At 47.1% G+C, this 13,571-nt stretch overlaps 1 protein-coding gene across 4 annotated transcripts in view; it reads right to left on the bottom strand.

Annotated features, from left to right (window-relative positions):
• Nucleotides 1–8,019: 8,019 nt before the first annotated feature.
• LOC144138704 (uncharacterized) overlaps nt 8,020–13,571 on the bottom strand; it is a 36,972-nt gene continuing 31,420 nt past the window's right edge. For all 4 annotated transcript variants that reach the window (XR_013315948.1, XM_077671107.1, XM_077671106.1 and 1 more), the window contains 2 exons: nt 12,650–12,823; nt 8,020–9,274 (listed from right to left, as the gene is read on the bottom strand). Coding sequence is in view for 3 of the 4 variants with exons in the window: in XM_077671107.1 (XP_077527233.1) it covers nt 9,164–9,274; nt 12,650–12,823 (285 nt within the window). In the remaining variant the exon portion in view is untranslated. The remainder of the gene's footprint in view (nt 9,275–12,649; nt 12,824–13,571) is intronic.

Genomic DNA, 13,571 nt, shown 5'->3' with positions numbered 1-13,571 from the left:
AAAAGCAGCAGCGTGTATTAAATGAAATGATCCCGGCGTTTGGAGGAGGTATCTAAAAAAAGTGTCTAAATTAATGCTCAATAACATCGGCAGAGCACAGAGGTTTGGGATAGGTGGCGAGGCAGTGGAAGTGGTAAGCGAATATATCTACTTAGGCCAACTAGTGACCACAGATCCCAACCATGAAGCCGAGGTAATTAGAAGGGTAAGAATTGGGTGGAGTGCGTTCGCTAGGCATTGTCAGATAATGAATGGCAGCCTACCATTGTCCCTGAAGAAGAAAATGTATGACAGCTGCATCTTACAGGTACTCACATAGGGGTCAGAAACTGGGAGGCTCACTAAGGGGGTTCAACTTAAATTGAGAACGACTCAGCGGGCAATGGAGCGGAAGATGATAGGTGTAACATTAAGGGACAAGAAGAGAGTGGAGTGGGTCAGGGTACAAACACGTGTTAAGGACATATTAGTAGAGATTAAGAAGAAGAAATGGACGTGGGCAGGACATGTAATGCGAAGGCAAGATAACCGCTGGTCATTAAGGGTAACAGAGTGGATCCCTAGAGAAGGCAAGCGTTGCAGGGCGCGGCAGAAAGTTAGATGGGGAACTGAGATAAATACGTTTGCGGCGATAAATTGGGCGGAGTTTGCGAAGTACTGCAAAAGTGGAGATTTATGGTAGGGGCCTTCGCCTTGCAGCGGGCGTAGATATCCTGCTGCTGCTGCTGCTGATGATGATGATGATCTAAAAAATAACACAAGCCTTGGGAGTCCACGTAAAAACCGCTAGCTCTACTGCGGCGACGGACCGAGAAACGCTGAAGAGGAAGGGCGACTTTTCTTAAGCACTGGGACGTTAGGAAGCATTCCGGACTATAATTCGATTTTTGCACATTTGCGGCAATGTGACACAGCAATGATTAATAAACCTTTGACTGGAGCAGCGACCCAAGGGACGCTCTTTTAGGTGAAGGTAAGCACGGTAGCATTGACTGATTGCTGGATGCGGAGACGTAAACAAGGAACGTGATAGCACCGGAGCCAAATACAGTGCAACTGACTTGACTTTATGATTACCCCGGAAATATTATGAGCGGCGGCTGAGAACAGATTGGCAGCCAATAAGCCGTTTTTATAAGGTCAAATGAATTACATTATCTGGTGTCTGCACAACATAAGTCGGTGTTAAAGGTGTCCTGGAGCTGTTTCAAACCACGAATACGAAATACAAACCTAACGGCTGTACTTCTCAGAGGTGGTTTACTCCACAGGACATTCATTGATTGTGTCCACTGGACCGTTTTGAACGATTTTCTGTCGTACGCATCGGCTTCTGTGCATGCCGTGAAGCCAGCTGGCAAAGCGGGGTTTATTTAAAAAAAGTAGCAGTGACTTAGTTTGGCTATGCCTGGATATACGCAGCGTGAGTCAAGGTTTAGCTGGCTGTTCTTGGCTTCCCTGTGTGCTCTAGGATTAGCTTAATCATCATGCTTACCGCTGCTTCAATGACACACAATGTGTACGCATTATGTAACACATGTATGTTTATCAAGCTACTCCGACGCAGCGTAGCCAATCGCTCCACAGCTAAGCTGGTTCCACAGGCGCAAGCCGATGTTTCTGCGACGCATGAGCCATCGGTCCCACACCCGCCCACTTCTCGCATGATCATCAAGTGGAACGGGCCGCCACGTGCCGCGCTCGCGCAGAACGGTGTTGCATCGACGCACGAGTCATCGGTTCCACACCCGGCCACCCTCGCATGACCATAAAATGAACCGAGCCACCACATGCCGTGCTTGCGCATCACGGCTCTCAAGGACCCACGCGAAACTGCTCAACCTCGGCCAGTGTAGCTCAATCTACAAAAATCGCCCTGGCCTGCCTCCGTCCTGAGCAACCGGAACTGCAGGTGCAAGAGATTAAACTAAGTGATTGCTACGCTACCGCTGCTTTTTTAGCCTCATCCAAAATTTCAGTTTGGTGCAAAATCTTTTTTTAACGAGTGGTGCGACACGCTTGACAATACCCCAGAAAATCACGAAGAATGGCTCCGGCTTAGCTCAGCTAACTCTCGATACGGAAAGCGAAAGCTTCGTTTACCCTGGTTTGCTTCCGGCGGTTTTCGAGCGGTACGGCTCGCATCTCCGGAGTCTGCGAGGCTAGCTTCGTGCGCTTAGCATTCCCGACCGTCTCCGTGAAGCAGCTCGCTGGGAGATATCCCCGGGTGGACAGGCGCCTTGACGACGACGGCTCAAAGTCTCCTGCTCCCGCGAACCGCTCGGAGAAGACTGAAGGTTTCGCTCACATCCGTGGCCAAACTCGCACTGACTAGGCGAGTGCGGGAAACTTGTTACCCAGGCGCACTGTGGGTCAGGTGGTCAGCGGGCTACCCAAATGCGGAGAGCGCATACGCCAAGCCGGCGACGCAGGATAGTGCACGCGGCGAAGGCCACAGAGTTTCTTGATAAGTATTATCATCGTTACGACACAGGAAGCCAGCTACAACCTTACACGCATTATCACGGAGTGTGCAGTAGAAGTCGGGGGCACTATGGCTAGACAGGATACTGGTAAACTTTCACAGGAGACGAAAGATCTAATCAGGAAACGGCAAACCATGAGAATCTCTACCGCAGCTGACAGAATAGAACTAGCGGAGCTTTCGAAGTTAATCAATAAGCGTAAGACAGCTGACATACGGAAGTATAATATGGAGAGGATCGAATACGCTGTAAAGAACAGAGGTAGCCTGAAAGCAGTGAAGAGACGTCTTGGCGTGGGGAAAAATCAGATGTATGCACTTAAGGATAAGCAAGGCAATGTCATCACAAATAGGGATAAAATAGTCACAGTGGCCGAGGAGTTCTATAGATATCTGTACAGTAGCCGGGACATACAGGATAATGCCGAACGAGACAGTAGCTCTGAGGAGATAGACATCCCACCAGTAACGACCAAAGAAGTAAGAAAGGCTTTGAAAGAAATGAAAGGGGGCAAAGCACCAGGTGAGGATCAGATAACAGCAGACCTCTTGAAGGATGGCGGCGAAATTGTACTTGAAAAACTGGCAAACCTGTATACGCAATGCCTAATGACCGCAATGGTACCGGAATCTTGGAAGAACGCGAACATCATCCTAATCCATAAGAAAGGCGACATGAAGGACTTGAAAAATTAAAGGCCGATCAGCTTACTGTCAGTCGTCTACAAGGTATTTACCAAGGTAATCGCTAACCGAATCTCTGCAACCTTAGATTTCAGTCAACCTAAAGAACAAGCAGGGTTCCGTAAAGGTTACTCAACAATGGACCATATTCACACGATCAATCAGGTGATGGAGAAGTGCGCTGAGTATAATGAACCCCTATATTTAGCCTTCATAGATTATGAGAAAGCATTTGAGTCGGTCGAAACCCTAGCAGTCATTCAGGCATTACGGAACCAGGGGGTAGATGAGCAATACGTAAGAATACTAGAGGATATCTACAATGGGTCTACAGCTACCATCATCCTCCATAGGGAGAGCAGTAAAATACCTATAAGGAAGGGTGTCAGACAAGGAGACGCAATCTCTCCAATGTTATTCACAGCATGCTTACAAGAAGTATTCAGAACGTTGGATTGGGAACAGGTGGGAGTAAGGGTTAATGGAGAATACCTCAGTAACCTCAGATTTGCTGATGACGTTGCCTTGCGAAGTAACTCGGGGGACGAATTGCAAAGCATGCTTTCCGCACTGGGCGAACAGAGTAGAACCGTGGGCCTGAAAATTATTATGCAGAAAACTAAAGTAATGATCAATAACCTCCGGACAGCACAGCAGTTTTAGATAGGTGGCGAGGCATTGGAATTGGTAAGCGAATACATCTACTTAGACCAAGTTGTGACCCCAGATCCCAACCATGAGGCAGAGATAATTAGAAGGATCAGAATGGGGTGGGCTGCATATGGCAGACATTCTCAGATAATGAATAGCAGCCTACCATTGTCACTGAAGAAGAAAGTGTATGACAGCTGCATCTTACCGGTACGCACCTACGGGGCAGAAACTTGGAGGCTCACTAGGAGGGTTCAACTTAAATTGAGAACGACTCAGCGGGCAATGGAGCGGAAAATGATAGGTGTAACATTAAGGGACAAGAAGAGAGCGGAGTGGGTCAGGGAGCAAACTGGTGTTAAAGACATATTAGTAGAAATTAAGAAGAAGAAATGGACGTGGGCAGGGCATGTAATGCGAAGGCAAGATAACCGCTGGTCATTAAGGGTAACAGAGTGGATCATTAGAGAAGGCAAGCGTTGCAGGGGGCGGCAGAAAGTTAGATGGGCAGATGAGATCAAGAAGTTTGCGGGGATAAATTGGTCACAGTTCGCACAGGAGCGAGGTAATTGGAGAATAATGGGAGAGGCCTTTGCCCTGCAGTGGGCGTAGATAGGCTGGTGATGATGATGATTATCATCGTGGTCATCAGCCTATCTACGCCCACTGCAGGGCAAAGGCCTCTCCCATTATTCTCCAATTACCTCGCTCCTGTGCCAACTGTGACCAATTTATCCCCGCAAAGATGTTGATCTCAGCTGCTCATCTACCTTTCTGCCACCCCCTGCCACGCTTGCCTTCTCTAGGGATCCAATCTTTTACCCTTAATGACAAACGGTTATCTTGCCTTCGCATTACATGCCCTCTCCACATTTATTTCTTCTTAATTTCTACTACTATGTCCTTAACACGCGTTTGTTCTCTGACCCACTCGCTCTCTTCTTGTCCCTTAATGTTGCACCTATCTTCTTCCTCTCCATTGCCCTCTGAGTCGTTCTCAATTTAAGTTGAACCCTCTTAGTGAGCCTCCAAGTTTCTGCCCCGTAGGTGAGTACCGGTAAGATGCAGCTGTCATACACTTTCTTCTTCAGTGACAATGGTAGGCTGCCACAGTCATTATCTGAGAATGCCTGACGAAACCACTCTACGCCATTCTTATCCTTGTAATCATCTCTGGTTCATGGTACGGATCCGGGGTCACAACGTGGCCTAAGTAGATATAGTCGCTTACCATTTCCTCGGCCTCGCAACCTATCTCATACCGCTGTGCTCGCCCGAGGTTACTGACCATTAGTTTAGTCTTAGTAATTATACCAGAGGGGAAATGCACCTTAGAATCCATGTCGTCCTCGGGAGTTATGGGAATACCACAGGTTTTGGCTTCGGCTTGGCGTCACAATTGCATTCTTAAGCGCTCTTTGGGATTTGCTTTCTTCACTATGCATTTAGACGTGTACGAGCTAGGAGTTAGCCTACATCCTTCGCGTCCTGTGGTAGCCGTGAGCAGTGGGAACTGCGGGTTCAGTGAAAGAGCAGGCTGTACGTGTTCGTACCTGTATAGGGTTGTTCATGGTGGATTCGAAGGAATGTTTGACTGAGTAGTTAGTATCCCGTCGCGAAAGCTGTAGCTCACGAAAAAAGGAAACAAAACCTACTTCGGCGAAGGCACGACACGACAGATAAGGGCGCCTGTATCCGTCGTATATCGTCTTCATCTGCTACTGTTTACGCCACGTTTTCTTTTTTCTTCAAGTGTGAACAAACTCGTTCAGCAACCACTTTAGTTAATCTGTAGCTGACGGTCGGTGCAACGGTTCACTACGAAGGCGACGTTTTCATAGGCACGCTCAAAAACATTTCCAAGTTCAAACAACTTGCTAGTTGACATAACGGCAAAATTAATAAAATGAGGTCCAGTGTTCCCCCCCCCAAATAATAATATTGTTGTTAACTACTAGCTTGGCCTGAAAAAAAAATAGGCGCACCCGTTGCGGCAGAAATACGCTTTATTTCCTTTTTCGTTAGCTTTAAAACAGCCTGTTGTATTTTTCTCCTATATGATAACACACTAATCTTTCCGTTTACGTGGCCCTGTGCTGGAATATTTCGCCTTCCAAAACGCTTCGTCCACAACCATGATGAAACAAAGGCGGCTGCATGGTGTAATGGAGGCCCATTACGCCACAGACGGCCTTGATACGAGCCGCATGGACGCTAGCGCCAAATTCCTCTCCAGTGTATTTAGTACGAAACTCTATGACAATGGCGGAGCTCCGCGCAGATGGTCGCATGATGCGTTACGAAGGCTTTGTCGCAGCTGCGGTCAGATTGATTGATTCATTCATTGGCTGTTTATTCAAGGAGGTCACAAGACCCTGAAAGGGATAGGGGATAGTGGGAAAAGAAAAGAGGCATTCAAATAAAAGTTATCAAAAACACATTTGCACTTGTTTTACCGTTATAAGGGCAGTTCGCACTTGTCACAAAAACATTGACCCGGAGATAAAATTGTTGGTGACAGCGAAACTGAGCTGACTAGGTTCGTAGAGCTGTAATTTAAAACCACAGGTGCCTCCGACTTGTCAGTGCTGCGAATCGTTCAAGGATGCCGTTACCGCGATTAGGCTGCAATGCATGCCACAAGCACTCTTTTTGCATTGCCCGAGCAGAAGCGGCCGACTACAATGACAAACACCCGCCGTGGTGGCTCATTGGCTAAGGCGTTGCGCTGCTGAGCACGATGTCGTGGGTTCGATTCCCGGCCGCGGCGGCCGTTTTTCTGATGGAGGTCAAAAGCAAAAACGCTAGTGTGTACGAGATTTTGGCGCACGTTAAAGATCCCCAGGTGGTCAAAATTAAGCCGGAGCCCTCCACAACGGGCCGCCTCATCGCCTGCGATTCGTCGGCGCGTTAAACCCTACAATCAATCGACGATGGCAAGGAAGCCATGCAGTCGGAACTTCAGGCTGCCCTTTCAAGCCTAAAGCAGTTTTTGCCTGCCTTGAACGTAGAACTCTCCCCACACAAGACAGAATTTGTCAACGTCAACGGTAAACACAATACTGATCTGTCTCACCTTTCATTTCGGAGAGACTCAACCCTAAACGAAACCGTCCGAATTATCGGTCTACCACTGAGCAGCGGCAATAGCCCACAAGCATGGATTCGGGCCCTCCGTACTCGGGCCCTCCGTACCACCTGGCGTGCTACGATGCATCTTAATACTCGCATCTCAAGGAAGTACGGTGGTTCACTACAAGCCTCATGTCAAACTGTCGCCGGAGCAGTGGACCAAGGCCGGGTAACGTATTGTTTTGCAATGTAGGACTTGAGCCACCGATATCTGCGCGATTTGGAAATAGAAATCGTATATGATCCGCACCATCACGGCACTCCCTCGACACACCAGTAATGATATTGTAACCTGGCGGAACAGTCAATGACTCGAACGATGGTTGAAGGATGAGGAACAATCTATTTACAGAATTTACAATGCGGCCATAACATCGCGCGCTGGGAGCCAGCCACTCCTTTGTAGTCCTCGTCGTCTTCTGTGATGAGCCGCGGCAGTATAGGGCACTGGCCGCCTAGGTGTCCCGTGACAATATTTTAGAGTTGGAATCCCTATTCCCTCGCTACGACAACTCATAGAGGAAACTCAGCGGAGTTTTCAAATGCGCCTCGAATGCGTGCCTCAAGTACCAGAAATCCTAATTATTCAGCAATCTTAAGCAATCACAACAAAGAAAATGTTTTACATTATGTGTGGTCTTTAGGCTACATAATTCTTTTCGTTTTCGGCTTCACTGTACACTTGAACGTTGGCACTCGTTTCTTCCGCTGCAACAAAGAGGCGGCCTTTTAGCCTTCAACATAGAGTTTGTGCTGCCTCCGGTACTAGCACCACAATGTGCCCTGGTTGGCACATAGTGGATAGTAAATGCTATAGCAGCGTCACCGCCATATTGAACCTGGAAATGTTATAATTGCCGTGGCAACAACGCGAGGCTGCGGAGTGGGCGGGGAAGTGACGTTCTCACCCTCTAGAGACTTTTGAGTCCACCACCCTCCACCCGCCCCACCCCCTTCCACCCTTGGGCCAACTCCGCTGCGACCGGCACGCCGCTAACGCAGCCACGCCAGACCGATGTACGCTGCCTGGCTAGTAAAGATGACAGCTGAAATCGTATTTCAACACTTTATTCGCATTAAGTGCGCAAGCATGACTTGCGGCGAGAAATACTGATGCACGATGCAAAATAAAGTAGTCATCAAACACAGCGCACGCTCTACACAATTCCTGTTCTTCAGCTCATGTTCACGACATACGAACGAGTTTCTCTCCTTTAGCGACCACGAGACAAAAACACTTATTTTGCGGTTCGTCCTGTTGTTCTGGTCTTTTTGCACCGTAACGTCCAAGAAAGCACACACGAGAAATCTGGCACTAGGTGAGGCGCGCGCGTTCGCTTTTTGCCTTGCAGCACTGCTGGCAGTGGCAATAGCTATCGTCATTGGGGATAGTTATTGCGTAAGCCCACCGCCAGTCGCGCCTGCCGAAAGAAGAAGTTGGAGGAAGAGCGCGTCCCAATGGTTGCCAGGATTAGGAGCGCAATAATTGAATCGAAACAAGCAAAAACTAACATTGCTCTGCTGCAACGCAGGCAGGAACAGTCGGGTGTTCATGTCGTCGTCGGATGCCGCAGGAGTACCCGAAGGATCGGGCTTCTCAGACCGCATAACATTTTGTGTGCTCTCTGCCTAAGCCGCCACGCCGAGGGCATCAGCGGCGCCACGGGTGAGGCAGGCGGGGTGGCGGGAGTGGGAGCTGCTGCGGTTTTCTCTATGCGAAGCGCCTCGGTACCGGTGGTAAGAGGCAAGCAGGAAAATCGGCATGGGCCTCTTCGGTGTTGCCACCCCAACTACCGCGGGTTTGGCCTGCTGCGTGGTGACGGATGCCGGTGCCGAAAACAGCCTAGCCTGGTGCGGTAGTGGGATAAAGCCAGTCGGATTGCACTGTGTCACTGCTGCTGCTACCAGACGCCCCTGCGCCCCTCTCCCACCCCCTTCGAGCTGCGTGGGATCACCTACCCAGGGATAAAGAGACGAACCTCTTTCGCGTCTCCGGGAAGTTGATCTCTGTTATTTTGTTATTCATGTATATTTTCTATTTGGAATCTTTATTATGTCCGCCAGTGTGTCTGGTGTTGTCCCCGGCATTTGGCACAAGTTGTTGGGAACACAGTTTTCAGTTGGATGGTCTTTTGCGAGGACCGAAGTCCCGGCACTTGTACCACATTAGGAGTTGGCGTTGGGAAACTTTGACAACTTTGCAACTGCTGGTTACATATCAGTTGTGGATTCCTCCGGTCTAACATCCACAAATTTTTCCTCCAGCATTGCAACCATAGCCTTGAAGTCATTGTAGTCGCACTTTGGGAAATGTTCGTCCATCTGAAAAAAAGCAGTATGGTGTAAAATAAACTTCAAGTACTTCAAGTACTTCAATTAGTGCACAAAGCGCACAATTTGATAAAATAAACTTCAAAACTTCAAAATAAACTTCAAGTACTTCAATTAGTGCACGAAGCGCATAATTTGATAAAGAAACCACATTCTTCTTATTATTAAGTGGTAGTCACACATAACAAAACGAAAATTCTCTGACGTTTGAAGGTTTTCCTTGTAGCCGCATTTTTCATAAACCAATGTGCAACTAACATAATAGCGCATTAACACTGCAACCGCAAAAAGGTGTTTTATTAAAATTTTGATGGGACGTAGTCACCATCCCGAATATAAACTGCCTGTTCCTGCCGCAAAGAAGATGGCTGTGACAGAATCTATCTTCATAGACGCCTCAAAGTAGCCAGAATTTAAGTGTACGCTCTAGTGTCACGGGCAGTGCAGTATGTTGCGCTAAGTGTAACTGCGCGATTGGTTTTTATTGGTGACGTTTCGACCAGGCGTTATTGCAGACTAACGTTTTTTTGCCATTTTTAAGTGCCCGGAAAAAGGCTGTGCTGGGCGTGTGCGGAAGCCTATTTTACCGAATGGAGGGTATTTGCTTAAAAGGACTGTCAATGGTACAAATAAAGATGTGCATGTGCCGTTATAGGTAAACGAAACGAGGATTTGAGAATATCACGAAATATTTATCTTACTGGCTTTATGACAGCCCCTACTTGCTAACAGGAAGCTTTTTCTATTATGGAAAACTTTTAGACGCAGGTCAATGTGGCCAGGCAGATTCCGGGAGAATGAGTTCCCGTAAACTTACGAGACCGTGTTAGAACTACTTTAGCGGCCCCTGCATTGAAGTCCAAAAATAAGTGATATGTTATTTGTCTGAAGCTACGTTGCACTGGTAAATTAAGTGGCCTTGGGCAAAATTTATTTTCCTTTGGTATTTGGCATGCAAGCGTTTTATGTAATTTAAAAACTGATCATGAAGCACATATTCTTGCAGTGATATTTTTAATAGTGACTTGCATTTTTACTGGTTAATAGAAGAGCATTTTTCCGCTTATTCTTACCACCTCTAAGAGGGAAGCAGAGATCATAACATAGGACAGCATAACATACAAAGTTGTGTGGATTTGGTATCTTACAAACAATATATCGAGGCTTGTACCGGGCTCTTGTTCCGGATTGACCAACTGCGGTTTAAGTGTTCTTTTTCTTACTAGTTAGGAGCTACTAATAGCGAGTAAGATCCTGCTTTCTCCATTCACATTGTGGTGTCATCGTTATTATTCCAATTATAGGGGGCAAACCAGGAATACTATTACGACCTCGCTTCCTATGACCGCTGCATTATCTTGTGCTTCAAACTCCAATAAGAAGTGTGTAGAAGGTCCCACTACAGTGTTTGACTATGAAACCCCCGTCGGCATATACAGTCGCCGACCGTTCTTTCAGACTCGACGGAACCCGCCGATAAGTCCGAATAATCGGTAGTCCGAAAAAACGGGTTCACTGAAAAAAAAAAACCTTTATTGGCCCAACGGCTGGAAAAACGTACGTACGCGCGTCTGTACACACCCAAGCCTACGCGCGACTGAGTCCGCCTCTATTTTCTCCATCATTTGTTCGTCACTGTAGGCAGACAGTAGCACTGTTAGGGCTCGCGCTAGATCAGTATTAGATGCCTCTGGCGTTGATGGCATGTCATTATCGGAGTCGCTGCCCATCTCCGCCGGTTGGAGGACCTGGCGTACGATGTTGTCATCATCCAGCTCGACACTCGGCAGGATGGCATTATCGATGTTGGTGAAATCTTCAAACGTAGCCGCTCCCACATCGACACCGCTAGCACAGGGGTCATCGAAAATGTCGGATGCTGCGGCAGGCAGCATCTCAGCTGTCGGGTTCTGGACTGTGTGACTATCCTCGTCCTCACTGCCAACCACAAATCCCGCATGCCGACAACAGTTGCAGAACGTGTCCTACGTCACTGCCCTCCAAGCATCAGACAGGATGCTGATAGCCGACAGCACGTCCACAACGTAGCTTCCACACATAGCAGCACACGATTCAGAAGGCGCGATCGGTAGTGCAGCTTACAGGTCTTGATGACACCTTGGTTAATGGGCTGCAACACACTTGTGGTATTCGGCGGCAAAACTTACAAGGTGATCGCTTTTAGGTTGCTGATGTGCCCGTGGGCACCACAGTTATCAACGATCGTAAGCACCTTGCGTTTTTGTTGCTCGTAGTTACGGTCGAGCTTCCACACGCACTGCTCAAAGAGGTACTGCGTAATACAGGCCTTCGAATTCACTTCGTACCAATCTGGGAGCGAGTTCAGCCCTTTAAAACATCTCGGGTTTCTTGATTTGCCTATGACGAGGAGTTGCATAAACAATTGCATAAACAACCAAGGTCCCGATCCCCTAATTCTTGTTGCCAGCAGCTGTCAGCAGAGCAGAGGAAAGTAATCAGGAGCGCTACCGTTATTCCGCTTACTGAGGCTGGCGCTTGGGTTGACTCTACGGGTGACTAAACCGGTCACTACAGTGTCGACTGGTAGCATTATCTGACTATTTCAGAGAAAACTTGCATCACAACCTCTGCTAATGATATCGCATTGGAATAATAGGGAACTGGCATGCAGCTCCTCAACACAAACAGTTTCTTTTCCTTTTGATATTGAGTGGAGGGATCAGTCTTGTGATGAACTAAATGACAACCCCACTGTTAATAGTGTACACTGGCTGGCGTCTCCATTTCTGGACAAAACACACAGGGAAAAATGCACAATTCCAATCATGATACCCAAAATATACAACTCGCTCTACTGCCGCTTTCGAATAAAATTTACAGTGCCGCATAAACGACAATTGGGATCTCTATTTATTATGAGGGGTGCTACTCTCCACCACCCCGAACTGAAGACGAAAGTGGGATTGCTAGTCAATAAATTTTTGTGGCACAAATCATTTGCGAACAGAGAGGTTATTGGTAATTGCATTTTACTTCCTTAGGTGGTGATGTGATATTTGGTGAGTGGAATATAACCTGTCATGGCGAAGTAGTTTTCACTTTTTTCCCTTTTCCACTTTTCACTTAGTTTTCCCGAAGAGGCTGTAGCGAACAGTGAACAAGGAACATAAATATTTTTTGAAACCGCTATGGTATTCTTATAGACAGTTTGCTTTTTCGTCCTATCAAGAGAGGGGTACAAGACATACAATTTGTGACGGAATCTAAACGTACTTCATACGGTGTAAATCTCCCATTGAGTAAAGCGCGGTTCAGCTGCATTTTGTATATTTGTTGGTCGTAAATATGGTGAAATTTGTAATATGATTATACAACCAGGCGCACCTTGTGAGCAATGGTCTGCACATCTTCTGGGACCGGAATCTTCAAGTTTTCCATAAATTTTACAGCCCATGTTTGGCAGTTGTTCGCAATTGGATCATAGCTCCCACAGACAGACATTCGCTGCATGACTCGGTCAATTTGCTCGGTGCTGATTTTGAAAGTGCCCACGCATATCTAAAAGAGAAGTATTGGTGAGTTTCTCAGCTAATTTTGGTTCTGCTGGTGATCAATAAGAGCAGTTGCAAACGTATTAGCAGGTTTCGGTGCCCTTTGCTAATTAGCGACGCATGGCAAACTCTGACAACAAAAATGAGCCGGAAAAAATGAAAAATTTTGTTCCATATAAATACGCGGATTCAACTTAATAATCCTACGTTGTTTATTGTTTATTCGGAGTTTCGTGTTTTCCAATGATTGCGCACACTGAAAGTTGGTTCTTGATGAGTCGCATTGGATGAGGCCTCCCTACCTCGTGTAAACAGACAACATCGCTGATAGCGAACAGCTAAAATGTAGTCGTTTCAGCCTCCTTTGTGGAACCTAGTTACTTTTGTTAAATGACGTCATCAGCTTTAGCAGTGTTGAAGCCCAGTTTGAGTGATAGAATGTTCCTGTGGTCAAATATTCTCCGCCATGGCCAGACATTCAACCTGCCAATACCCATCGAGTCGGTACGCGCAATTGTTATAAAAATGAGAAAAGCTAAAAAGCGCGGCATGATCTTTCTTTGCCTTTCAGACTTGACGCCACGATTCTCGGCAAACCCTTCTCCCCTATCATCTCATTTCTCTTGCACATGCGACAATGTTGTCGAGTTTTGTTGTTCGGGTGGAGATGTAATATTGATGTGGCACCTTATCAATTGTTGCCAGACAAGGGGACACTGTTTAAGATAAAATTACTCGTCAATATATCTTTGCTA

This window comes from Haemaphysalis longicornis, unplaced genomic scaffold, assembly GCF_048455015.1.
Source record: "Haemaphysalis longicornis isolate Haplotype H1 unplaced genomic scaffold, Haemaphysalis longicornis Haplotype H1 scaffold_5, whole genome shotgun sequence".
In the NCBI taxonomy this organism is placed as follows: domain Eukaryota; kingdom Metazoa; phylum Arthropoda; class Arachnida; order Ixodida; family Ixodidae; genus Haemaphysalis; species Haemaphysalis longicornis.
The sequence above is the reverse complement of the archived record's forward strand: the minus strand, read 5'-3'. Positions and strand labels throughout refer to the sequence as shown.